The sequence below is a fragment of the Drosophila mojavensis genome, unplaced genomic scaffold, assembly GCF_018153725.1.
Source record: "Drosophila mojavensis isolate 15081-1352.22 unplaced genomic scaffold, ASM1815372v1 contig_80, whole genome shotgun sequence".
NCBI classification, from domain to species: domain Eukaryota; kingdom Metazoa; phylum Arthropoda; class Insecta; order Diptera; family Drosophilidae; genus Drosophila; species Drosophila mojavensis.
Genome location: NW_025318906.1, coordinates 16,915,352 through 16,928,901, shown reverse-complemented (window position 1 = coordinate 16,928,901; position 13,550 = coordinate 16,915,352). Strand labels below are relative to the sequence as shown.

The following is a 13,550-nucleotide window of genomic DNA, read 5'->3' as shown; positions in this document are numbered from 1 at the left end:
GATGAGACTTCTATCTGCTGATGAACGGCAAGGTAAGCAAAAGATGTTTGCTCTAAAAAAGAAGTTAAATAATGCATGAATCTGAAAACTGAGACTGTTTAAAGGGGTTAATAATTCAGATTGAGGATGAAGTCATAATGTTGAAAAGCAAAAGGGCTAACAAATTATACCCAGAAAACGTATACAAAAAAAGTTGCAAGCTATATAAAATATATTATTTATAAGACTTAATGTCAGAAATTTTATATGGAAATTGAAGCTCAATTCAAAACTTATATATATCACCCAAACTATAATCTAACCTCTGATCATAGCAATCGGTGCTGTATGGCATTTTACTATTATTTAGCATTGTCTGAAAATTACGAATCAAAATTTAATTTTTCTCAACTCGAAACATATTGGTCCATAGATCGATCAGAGATCGATTGGTAGCGGGTCAGAATTGTTAAATGGGAACTATAGTTAGTTCTATGGAAAAGCCGATGATGTACGTTAATATGGATAGCCCACATGCACAGTTCGTTCGTGACACAATCAACAACAACAAGGTCGTGATCTTCAGCAAGACCTATTGCCCCTACTGCAGCATGGCCAAGGAGCAGTTCCGCAAGCTGAACGTGGAGATGACCCTGGTTGAGCTGGACCTGCGCAGCGATGCCGATGAGATTCAGGCGGTGCTTGGCGAGCTAACTGGTGCTCGCACAGTGCCACGCTGCTTCATCAATGGCAAATTCATTGGCGGCGGCACTGACGTGAAGCGTCTCTACGAGAACGGCACCTTGCAGCGATACTTCCAGTGACGCTCCAATTGGAGAGGCCGATAGGAGTTCGAGTTGGAGCAGCAGCAGCAGCACAACCACCAATTGAAGTTCTGTTTGATTTGAGTATTGATTGAGAAATAATAAATAAATAATAAAAAAAAATGAGCATAGAATAAATATGCTAATAATATGCTTATAGACTGAAGATTAGTTAAAGTAGAATTGTATACAAAATGAGATGATCTTCTGATAAGAATATCTGTAAAATGGAAAGATATTTTAGATAGATTTAAAAATATCTTCGGGGAGGGTATATGGACTTAAAAATATTCCCTAATATAAGAAATCTGGTAATATATAAATTATAAACATACATCTATAAAAAATAAATAAATAAAAAAATGTCTAAAAATGCGAATAAACAATTATAGATACAAAAATATTTAAAATATAAAAATATATAAATAAAAAAATATTAAATAAAAAATATATAAATAATAAAACTAATAATAAAAAATTATAATAAAAGAATAAATGTAAATGTTAATATTATTTTGTACTTTATATGGGTCAATATATTTATTTTGTTGCAGTTTTCATTTCGTTAATAAATACTAACAATTTTAATAATATTAGCAATTATTTATTGTATTATAATATATTGTATTATAATATAAATTATAATATATAATATTATATTGTATTATAAGTCAATATTATTAACAATTATTTATTGTGTGTATTATAACCATTTATATATCAGCCTCAGTCGGTTCTTCGTAAGATAATATGGACGGCAAAAGTAATTTAAATATATTAAATATATTAATTTTGCTTTCTTTATTCAATAAATGAGCAGTTTTTCGCATTTCGATATTGAATTGAAATGAACTTCAGTTAACAATGAATCAAATGTCACTACTACTTAAACGCATTGACATTCCAAAATCGATAAGCCAAATTACGCATACGACACGTGTGCATATTGTAATATGTGAAGCGCACACACCTGTTTTTATTATTTTTTTTTTATATTTCATTTTCAATGCTACACCTGCGCAGGTACGCAAACACGAAATTGAACAGTTTAATGTGAGAGTAAACTAAATTTCGACATTGTAGAAGCAATTTGAAAACAATTTCCGAAATGTCAACAAATTGCTGCAATTTGCCAGCGCAAATTCAATCAATTATTTGCTTAGCGCAGCGATTTAAAGTTGCCTCAAACAAATGACTTACACGACGATGACGACGACGACGACGACGACGTTGGGTGCAGTCCCGACTGCTACTATATGCGTGATGTGTTGGGCTGCCCTTAAATGGATTCATTTCTTTAATGGCCTCATGCAAGTTTAATGTCAGTCTGGACTGTCAGCCAGGCCCTGACCGTCTGGCGTTGACCCTGAGCTGCAGCCGTCGTCCGATGTGTCATATATGAGCGAATTCGTGCTGTGGGAGCTCTGGAGTCGAGCAACTCCAACTGGGACACAAAGATGCATTGTTTGACAGCCAGGACGCCTTGCTACATTTAACATTCACAAAAAGGCAGGTGTGTGCAGTCGGCAACAGCATCCATATTTGCCTACCTCTCAGCATTAATTGTTTTGCATTTTCGCACAATCAGAATTCCCAGGAAGCAAGAACTTAAGCATCATATTGAGCTGTTAAAAGGCAGCGTCGAGCCTTTGTTGCTGCCATTGATGTGCATTATTGTTGCACGGCTTTTGTGTTGCACAAATAAAGCCGCTCGGCATTTACATTATGCGCCTTTCTTATGTGAATGGAGAGCAGCGCCTTGGTTAGCGACAAATTTCCACATTTCTTTCAATTAATGTTTAAGAAAAATAAGATTAAATCTATTATAAAGTCGGCCCAGAAACACGCTGTATATATTTGAAAGAAAGGTGGTCTGTAATTTTTCTTATCATCACTTAAGCTCTATAGCATTTTCGTTTAAGCTTCGCTGCTTCACTCTATCTAAAATCTACCAAAAATCTAAAGTCTTTCAGCCATGGCTATCATCTTCCGTTTGTACAGCAAGTATTTAACTAACAATTTTTACTCCAACCATTATACGGGCTATAACAGCATTTAGCTGCAGCCATTGGAATTTGTAATCAAAAATGCTCTAAAAGCCATCAAAAGGCAAAAACTAATAATAAACGCTTAATAAATCGTCTATCAAAAGGCGCTGCCGCCGCACTGCGCACAATGAAGGCACACACACACACACACACATAGATATACATACATATATGATATATGGTCTAGCCAATGTCTGGCTGGCTTCAATTTCAACCTCAACTCCAAATGCCACTGGCCGTTCGCAGTAGTTTGCCAAACTGTAAAACTTGCATCCATAAAAAAAAAAAAAAAAAAAAATCAGAGAAAAAATGAGAAAAAAATTTGCCAGAGAACAAAAGCTCGTTTTATTAAAAGCCACAATTCAGCCAAGCGAAAGAAAATCAACTAATAAATGCTTTTGGCCTGTTTAAAATGGTTTTAGTGCAATGTTAATTGTGGGCGTGGCTGGGCAAATAAATGCGTCTAGCCTTAACGCCAGCATAAATCATATTTTGTAATCACATTGTTTGACAAACAAAAATTAGTTAGATCAGTGCACGCTGGTCAGGCGGGCGGTCAATATACCCTGTAAACAGGCGAGACTGGTATGAAATACTTATTACTTGAGAGTCAAGATAAAAGAAGTATGTGCAAAAATAAATATTTAATTATTTAAAAATTAAAACTAATAATAATATTATTATTATTTATATATTTTTTTATTTGTTTTAAAAATTTATATTATTTTTCATTATTTTCATTTGGTCGATCATTATTATTATTTTTTAAATTTAGTATTTTAAATGAAATGAATTTTTTAAAATTATTATTTTTAATATTTAAAATTTTTTTAATGTTATTTTTATTATTGAATACTTTATTATTCGTTTATTTTATTATTATTATTATTTTTTGTTTTAGTTTTTTTATTCTTATTTATTTTGGTATTAATAAGTTCTTTTTATTTGTTTTTATTGCTATTATTTATTTTATATTATTTTATTTTTCAAATAAAATGCCAATTTTCCAGAGAGAAACACTTCTAGCTGAAGACTTATTTAACAAATTGATCAATTTTACATACAAGCCCCAGCAAGTTAATGCATTTGCAGGGTACCGCCACACTCGTCTAATGAAATCGGCTATAAAAATGACCATGAAATGGTTTTTATTAAAGTATTTTGGTAGCCAACTGGAAAGGATTGGCCATTAGCATGGCCATAAAGCCAAGCGACAAAGTTGCAGCAAATTTTGATGGCGCTGCTAATTGAAGTGACTGTGATACTAGAGACTGATAAATAGATGGATCTAATGTCGCAATCAAAATGCGAAATTCATTTCTTATTCACAATTTACAGTTAGCAAGAGTTGCAGCCGACAGCTGCGCCAAGTAGCCGAACAAAATTTCGAGGGCAGAGAGAGTGGAAAAAAAAGAAGAAAAAGAAAACAAGATATCAAAAATACAATTATTATAGCCAAGCGTTGAATCGTAAAAAATTGCCAGAGCAGTTGTAAATGCTGCCTGCTGGTAGCAAGTACGCAAATTTGTGTATGGCTCTAACGAGTTTTTACGCTTGATAACTCAGCCAAACAGAGAGAACTATGTATTCATTCCACTCACTGCTGTGCTGCAACATTGTTAGCTTTAATGCGCTGCCACGCACTGCTCAGAGCTCAGTTAAAGCTTGGCTGAGTGCTTAGATGCAGCAAATGTGATTTCAGATGATACAAGGCAGAGAAAGAGATAGAGCAAGCGAGAGAGGGAGAGGGAGAGGGAATTAAAAAGGGAGAAGGTGCATCAAATTATTGTCGTTTAAGCTTACTTGGAGTGATATTCATTAGAGTAAATGCAGTTGATTGGGAAATAAGGGAAATAAATTCTTAGCAGAGGGAATTTTGTGAATTTTGCCTGAAAAAGTATTAGTATTTATCTAAAAAGTTATATACATGAAAAATTAATAATAAAAAAAAAAAAGTATTAGTATTTAACTAGACAGCTATATAGATGATATATGATTAAACTAATATTTTTTTTTATTAAAAATTAATATATGTATTTGTTGAATTTCTGCGGAGTCTGACTTTAATTTTGCCCCTAAATTAATTTAAATAAAATTAAAAATAGTAGAAAAAAGCCAATATTTTTATTATTTTTATTTTTATTCTATTCTAAATTTATTTATAATATTTTACAACATATATACATACATTATTTTATAACAATTTATATTCCCTAAAATGTACAGCTTCAGCTAATTCTCCATTTAGCTTAATAACATAATTTAAAACAAGTTTTAATATAACTATATCTAAAAAAAAAAGAAGAAAGAAAAATGGAAACTTTTCGTTATCAACATGATATGTTTTTAATGTTCACATATATTTAATTTCAGTGACCATTGCATGTCATGTCGACTGCCAGACACATATCATGCTGAAAGCCCGCCCATCTTGAAGCATACTCGAGCTATTCGTGTCCAGGCGAAGCTTGGCCAATGCTCTCCAGCTGAACCATGGCATTTGTACATGGCTATGTTGGCATATATAAATACAGGTGTAGTGTATCCTGTTGCTTTCGTGTTGGCAACGGCTGACAGCGATGGCGGGAAGTAAGCGAGGTAGCGAGGCAGCGAGGGTGCAACAAGGACCAACAACCCGGGCAAGTTACAATGTCACGCACACATATTTCCTGTCATTCTAGCGTTTATTTCCTCACAACGCTTTATTTACTTCTTTTTTGCTGTTGTTGCTTCTTTCTATTTTTATTATCGCATCCTTGTTAACACGTGCGTTTCCCACTGCTGTTGTTGTTTGCTGCAGTGCGTCCATGTGGCTGTGCCCCCCGGGGGTATCCAAGTTTATCAAGGCAACGATCTTTGTTATATGTACAACCAAAAAGGGGGGCGTTTTTTGGGGGCGCGGTTGGTCCGGCTGTCCGGGTCGGGTTACCAATTGACGTCCATTGGCTGGAAACGCCGCGTCTGGTGTAAAACAAAGAAAATAACAATAATATAATTATATGTTAGCATGACATGTTACGTGCAAGTGTCGTTTAGAGCAATTTTTACACATTTCAGTTGGTCGGACGGGCTGTTGGGTATATGTAGTTCAGGCTATTCAGATTGCTCTGTAGTGAAGTTGGCATTAGATGGAAGCCTAGAGCTGAAATTAAATAAATGAATTAATATTGCTTAAACTCTTTATATTTTAATTGGTAAATGCCTTTAATTGTTTCATTTACAAACCTAACTCAATTTTATATTCTGGAATTTAATTGGATTTTTTGTTTAAATATATAAATAAATAAATAAAATAAAATTATTTAAATATAAATTTATTTTAAATTTTCTGAATCTTATTGAGATTTAATTTAAACTTTTTTTTTACCGTGAGCTCATTAAAAAAGGAAAATCATATAATGGTTTTTTATTCAATTTTATTTTAGTTTTTAAAATATTTTTGTTTAATTTTCGGAATTTCTTTTAAATGTAAATTAAATTGTTTTGGAGTAAAATTAATTTCTTTAAATTTAGCTTGAATTTCATTTCAATTACAATTTTATTGAATTTTAATTATATTTAGTATTTATGTAGATATCATTAATGCTTAATGCACGATTAGCCAAATCGAAATTTATTTATCGAATTGAATGGAGCATAACTTCTGGCTGGCATAACTTTGGCTATAATTTTGAAGCCACAAGCGAAATGCGCATTTGCTGCGCTGGCTAAAACTAACCAAAATTCTGTTGGCATTTCCCAGGCGTACCGCAGGCTAGGCATTATAATTCATGCTCGGGCATCTATGAACTGAGTGAGGGGGAGTGGGAAGGGTGGCAAAGACCTTTATGAGTAATTTGATACCTAGCGATAGCATTTTGGCAAAACTTTTGACTTTGAGGCCATTAATCAATTAATTACGCATTTTATGAATATTTCAGCCACACAGCAAGAAATTGGCATTATAATCGCCGGGGAGCGAACTTGATTCCACGCTCCACGTCCACCAGGAGTTACCTTTCGCGGGCCACTTAGCATTGCACATGAATATTTAACGGCAAATGGGCAAATGGAATATCTAAAAGTTATGTGGCTGGGGCCGGGCTCTCGTCTATCGCTTGTTACCCACGGAGTCTGGAGACCTTGTTTGGTCAGAGTCGAGGGCGGCTCTGGCTCTGGCTCTGGCTGAGCTGGGTCCATAATCGAGCGCATGATGACGCGCTGTCGTTGACGCTGGATAATAAGCAGAAGCTGAAGGCACAGAAAGGGATAATGAGTTACGCCTCCCCAAGAAGTTGATGAAAGCAGCCAGAGCGCAGGCGAGGCTACCAACCAACCAACCAACCAACCAACTTTCTTGGGAAGAACAAAACTTTATGACTAATTAATTAAATGCGCTATAAAAATGTTCCGTTCGCTGGCAAAGTTTATGCATTTCTGAACCGTGAAAAATGAGCGTAGAGAAATTTCCCACCATCCCCAGCAAGAAACATAATGGAGAAAAAAATTGAACTTAAACAAAGAGTCAGAAAAAAAGAAGGGAAATTAACGGAGCAGCGAGCGACAAAACGTTTGAGTTATGCTCTAAACAAGTTTCGCAGCATCTCTAACGGAGTGTCGGTTAAATATGCAGGTGTGCGAATGTGTGTGCGTGTGTGTGTGTGACATGACGTTGTTTGCTGTACTTATTCAAAAGAGATAATGTGGGGAGTGATGAAAGAGTGCATAAGCTTAGACTCTACTTTTATTTGTCTCTGACTTTTGTTCCAGCAGAAATATGTAATGGAATTGATCATAGGCAACACATGAAAGGAGCGAGTATAGGACACACTGGTTCTCTATGCACGTTGGATACTATGGCAATAATATTACTATGGTATGTAAGTAATATGTTTATATTCTGTCCTTTCAATAAGAGAATTATTATATATTTTATTTTCTATCAAATATCGTATATACCTCTTACTATGTATTTTTTCTCCTTCATTTTCAGCTTATTATTCTCATTTTCCTCACGATTTGGTTACCTTTTATTGATTTTCCTCTTTTGAATGGGTATCTGCTAGCATTGCCTTACTCATTAGTGGGTTTCTTTTGCGTTCATCCTGAAAACTTTTTAATGAGTTTGCCAAATGCTGCAAAATGCGCAGCCAGCGTCGACGTCAATTGGTTTATAATCTTTATTTTTGAGTTATGCCAAAACATTATTCTCAAGCAATAAAAAACAGAAAAAGAGAAAGTTAGAAACAATGCCGTCAATTAAAAAAGAATTCTGGCGGTATTTAAATGAATTAAAAAAATAAAAATTAAAAATAAATGAATAAACAAAAAAATAAGTAAATAAATAAATTAAATAAAAAATTAAATAAATAAATAATTAATAAACTAAAATTAATTAGAGGAAATAAAAATTAAGTAAATAAAAATAAAAATAATATAAAATAACAAAAAATATGTATGAAATAATATATGGAATGCCTCATAATTCTAAAAGATTTTAAAAGGTTTATTGAAAAATGTATTAAAAAAAAAAAATTCTATTCATTTTATTTTTTTTTTTACGTCACCATGATAATTAGTTAAATCCACATAGGCCCATTCAGTAAAAATTATATTAGTAATAAGAATATTATTTTAGCAGTTCCTTAAGTTAATATTGAGCAAACTACTCAATAGAATTTCCCAATTAATTACAATTCGTCTGTTAACTGAAGTTGCTGCTGCTCTCTCTCACTCTTTTCAGAGCCCACATCCGGAGGGATATATGCAAAATGATATGAATCAAATTTATATAAGAAATTCATGATTTATGCTTAGTTTAATAAATTCACAAAAAAAGGTTTCTCTTTCTCTTTATATACTGGCCAAACTCTAAGCTAAAGAGGTTGCTTGAGTTTTTTCATAATATTAAGGAATAAGTTTGTTGACATACATATATGTATATTATACATACATACATGCACATTGAGGGCACTTGAGCTTAATAGTCTCCTGCTGCATTGTCTATTTGAGTCGTTGCTGCTGCTGCGTGACAATTGCTCACATGTCAACATCATGCACAATAGCTGTCAGTGGCAAAATGGCAGTCAAATCGTGGCATTCGGCATGTTATTCAATACGTTGACAGTTGCATATGTACAGAGGTGTCCAAACACAGAGAGAGAGAGAGAGAGAGAGAGACACACACACACACACTTACACATACCAAATACCCATTAATGGTCAATTTCATTTCGATTTGATTGTGCGAACGATCCAGGTCTGAGGTATTCAACGTCTGGACTGGACTCGCAATTACGACAGCCTCCTGCGGTGCAGGTTAAGTGCGCGTCTGTTTCGAGTAGCACACGGCATGCCAGGGGGCACACAGACACACAGACACACACTTACACGCAGAGACGGACTGGTTCTGCTCACGTATTTCTCTTGAATAGTATTTGTAAACGTAAAGGACCTCATGTGGGTTTGTCAAATTAGCGCATCGTTTGTTCAGCCCAACCGAAAGCTCTTCAGACCGAAATCCGATTCCAGCTCGAACCTGCATGAAAATCGCTGTTAATTTTTGAGCCGAGTCAAGTTTGCGCTTGCCATTTCTTGCCACCGACTCGGCTCAGCGGGCTGTCCGCCGCAAATTGAAATGAGTTCGGCCAGCCAGGCATGCAAACGTCTGCTAATCACAAATTCATTAATTTCCCAGGCGGGGCATGCAAATTAAACAATTAACATTTAAGTGCCGCAGGCGTATGGACTTAGGTGTGTTGCTGCTACTGTCGCAACTGTACATTAACTGCAAATTCAATTGATTTGCTATAGAAGAATTATTTGAGCCTTACTCCAGTTGCTGGCCTTTGCATAGTTTTCACACCCGGAACCGGAAGCCAGTTGTCGCCAGCAGTGGCTAAGCGATTGCACTTGTCGTTTGTCTATCGCAAATCGAGTGGAGTGGAGTGGAGTGGAGTGGAGTGGAGTGGAGTGGAGTCTATTTACAGTTGATGCCCGAAACCAATGAGCCCTGACCCAGTCCCAGTCCCAATCCCAGTCGCAGTCGCATAGCCCTGGTCGATACCAATTCAAACTGCTGCTGCTGATTCTGGCGGGGTAAACAAGTCAAAGTAGTAACCGCCGACATTGGTTATAGCCCACATCAACCAGCTCAGCCACCCACCCGGAGGCCGAGCCAACCACAGACGCGTCTTTTGTTTGCTCTAACTCATTGTTGTTGTTGCTGTGTGTGTGTGTGTGTGTGTGTGTGTGTGTAGTCTGGTTAGCTGTTTGCCATTGTGGCTGCAGATTTGCTCGCTGAGGCACTAAACTTTTATTTCTTAAATCCGAAATCGTTTGTGCCCCTCGCACAAAGTCAATATGCGGGCACATTCTGGATGCAGGAAGTGGGGCAGTGGCGGGTTGCCGATGAGGGGGTTGCATGCCTGTCAACGGCCATGTAGCTGCTGTTGCTTCCTGTTTCTGAAAATCGGTTTTTGTTGATTTGAGCGCCAGTTGTTTAGTCGCCGAAAACATGGAATGCCACTGCCGGCACCGCCGCCAGTCAGACCAAAACGACATCCATATCCAACATTCAACATCCAACGGCCTGGTCTCGCCTGGCAAGCAATGTCCACCAACTGGCAACTGAAGTGGAGTTTTGTTTGTTGTCCGTTTGTCAATTACAAACTTTTATTGCAATTTACTTTTGTTTCAGGCTCGCAGCAGTCATTCGCTTCCATGTGGACACACTTTGAGCTCGTTTCAGCAGAAGCCATGGGGGGGAGGGGGGCAATAGGGCCCAAATGGACTGGCCTCCACCACACACTGCCTCTGTCCGTGTCAGTGTCAATGTCTGGGCTCGATCCTGGGCCTGACGCTGTCGGCCATTGTGGTACGTTCATGTTTTACGTTCAAGTATTTAATATTGTTTTCGATGAAGTAATATCCATTTGTTGTTTGATGAATTGTAACGGTCGGTTTTGCCATCAAATAACGATTGCCCTATTGGAATTTCATTGACGTTTGGCCAACGGATATTTGGCAATGTTGGCCATGTGCCCCCGGTTTGATTGCTCTGCAGCAAAATTGTTTTTGCGGGCCAGCAGCCTGAGCTCTGAGTGCCAAATGAAAGTGTTAAATTGTCGAATGGGGTTTATTTTCGGGTTAAGGCTCTATATGGGTGCAGTTATAATACACTTAAAATTATATATATATTTTAAAATTATTTTATAATTTTGTTAAAGCTTGGTTTGCATTTATTTATATATTAATATTTTTATTTAATTAAATATGAATAAATAAATGCATAGAGTTTTTATTTTCCTTTGCCTTAAACTTCTCGCATAAATATTTGACTCTTTCCATAAGATGTTATGAAAATGTAATTTAAAACAATTTGTCAAGGAAACTACAGCTCTGGACACACCCACACACGCTGGGCGTATATAGCAAAGAAAAACCACCCAAAAAAAAAAGGAACGAAAATGTGAAAATGAATATAATGGAAAAGAGAATGAAAATGAATTATGAAGTATGCGTCAAGAACTCCGGCACTGTGAAGTTCCGCCGTGCTCCTTTCTCCGTTCTCCGTTCTCGATCTGTGCGTACGTGAGGGGCAAGCAAATGGCTTAACAATGGGCGTGCGTGCGTGTGTGTGTGTGTGTGTGGGTGGCATGTTTGGCACGCGCCACGCCTACAATAAACCGCAAATGTGTCGCCCGGATGGACAGAAATGTATGCAACATATTTCACAGTTCGAGCCTTGACACAGTGCAAAACAGACCCCGGGGACCGTATGTGGCTGAGCAACTGTGCAGCTTTAACGCCTACGCTTAATGCGCTGGCAGTTAAAGCCAGCAAGGCACACACACGCACACTCACATACACGCACACTCGGCCCCCAACTCGGTTGTCACAGTGAAATTTTGACTTATGTGCGCTCTGGGGGTAAGTTATACTTTACTACAGAGCCCAAAGGTTTGCGCCGGGCGCCACGTTTATTGCGATTTCATGTACCATTAAACCAACCAAGTTGGCTGTAGACAGACTGAGAGAGAGAGAGAGAGAGAGAGAGACTGAGTATGTCAGCTGTATAAGAAACTCGTAGATTTTTGTGGCTGGCAGCAGTTCGCTAATCTGTTGATAAATAAACAAAATTCACAACTTGATAGCTACATTCAGCAGAACCGAAAAAAAAAATACTGCTGCAAGCGGCGTTGATAAATGCCAAACAATTTTACCTGCGGCAACGGTGACACTTTTTCAACATGCTCCACACACACGCACACACACATACAGCTTCAAATATGTCTCTCTCTCTCTCAGTCTCAGTTTTGCTGCTCAGCAGGCGACTCACGTCGCGGCACGCAAATGTGACCAGGAGGAGCAAGTGTTGTTATTGTTATTGCTGTTGTTGTTGTTGTTGTTCTTTTCGTTGTCATTCATCAGTGCGATGAATTCCTAGGAGCAGCATGTCAGCTGTATGTAAATAAAGAATTGTCACTTTGACACGTTTGATGCGTGCCAAATGCTTCACAATTTTAACTTCATTCTCTCGTTCGCGCGCAGACAGCATCAAATACGAACACATTCATGAAGTGGAATTATTTTACATTTTATACAGTTGTTAGACGTTGCGATATAATGCCATAAAGTTCGATTTTAGATACTAGTGATGCTGTCACAATTGATAGACTATGAAATACTCTTCAAATTAGAAATAAGAGTAATAAGAAAAGAAGTGGGAAATAAAATTATAGTAAAGTATAAAATTGATTTGTAACGTTTAAAAATTTTTTTTTTAATTTTTAGAGCTGAAGTAAAATGATTTTTAAATTAACTTCTAGATGAAGGCACAGGAAGAAATTATATAGTGGAAGAAATTATGTAGTATATATAGTGACCTATTTTAGGCTTTAACTGAATAGAAAAATAATAAATTATGACTTCACTGATCGGGATAAGATGTCCGAGTAGAGAATTTATTTTCTTATAATTTTTTATTTAAACTACTTTTAACTATACATTTTAAAGTTTTTTACACTCATAATTTTAAACGCATATTTTATTTTAATTATTATCAATAATAATTATAAAAAATTTAATCATTTTAAATAATCTTTTTCGATTTTTTTTAACTAAATATTTGTTTTAACTATTAATTAATTATTATAAATATAAATATATAACAAAGTCTTAAAAGTTTCATGAAGTATGCTTTTTATTTAGATTTCAATATTCAATTTATATTATTAAATATTTTAATATATATTAAATTGTTATATTGACAAATGTATTTTTTTCAATATTCAATATTTATTATAAGATAATATATAGATATATATATATAAAAAAAATAAATTAAATAAAAGTGTAATGGAAATATATTTATGTATTTTCTGTTATTTGTACTTCTGCTATCACGTAATATCAGTAAATACATAAGTCTCTTTCGTATGGACACACATCTCCCACACACATCTACTTATACCCCATTTAGTTTATACATATGCAGGGTATCTCTTTGTCTGTCACTCCCCGTCGCATTACGCTTGTGCAGTTTCACTGCATGTATTCGAGCTCCGCTCTGCTCTGCGTGCAGATTTTGTTTAGTCCGTGTGCTGGTCAATCACAATCGCCGCGTGCTCGCTCATGCAAATTCGTATTCATAATTCTATGCAAATTATTTTGTGATTATGCTGTCGGCCGCAGTGGACAGTTGTGGAGTGTAACAACA

The 13,550-nt window shown here is 36.0% G+C and overlaps 1 protein-coding gene and 1 long non-coding RNA gene across 2 annotated transcripts; both read left to right on the top strand.

Moving 5' to 3' along the window:
• The first annotated feature begins 295 nt into the window (after positions 1-295).
• On the top strand, positions 296-954 carry LOC6580273 (glutaredoxin). Its single transcript, XM_002006086.4, has one exon. The coding sequence runs from the start codon at positions 453-455 to the stop codon at positions 801-803; it is 351 nt and encodes a 116-aa protein (XP_002006122.1). The 5' UTR covers positions 296-452; the 3' UTR covers positions 804-954.
• Positions 955-1,677: 723 nt separating this feature from the next.
• LOC122757693 lies at positions 1,678-2,646 on the top strand. The gene is made up of 2 exons (XR_006357809.1): positions 1,678-2,316; positions 2,392-2,646. It is a non-coding gene; the product is annotated as an uncharacterized LOC122757693 (long non-coding RNA).
• Positions 2,647-13,550: the final 10,904 nt, after the last annotated feature.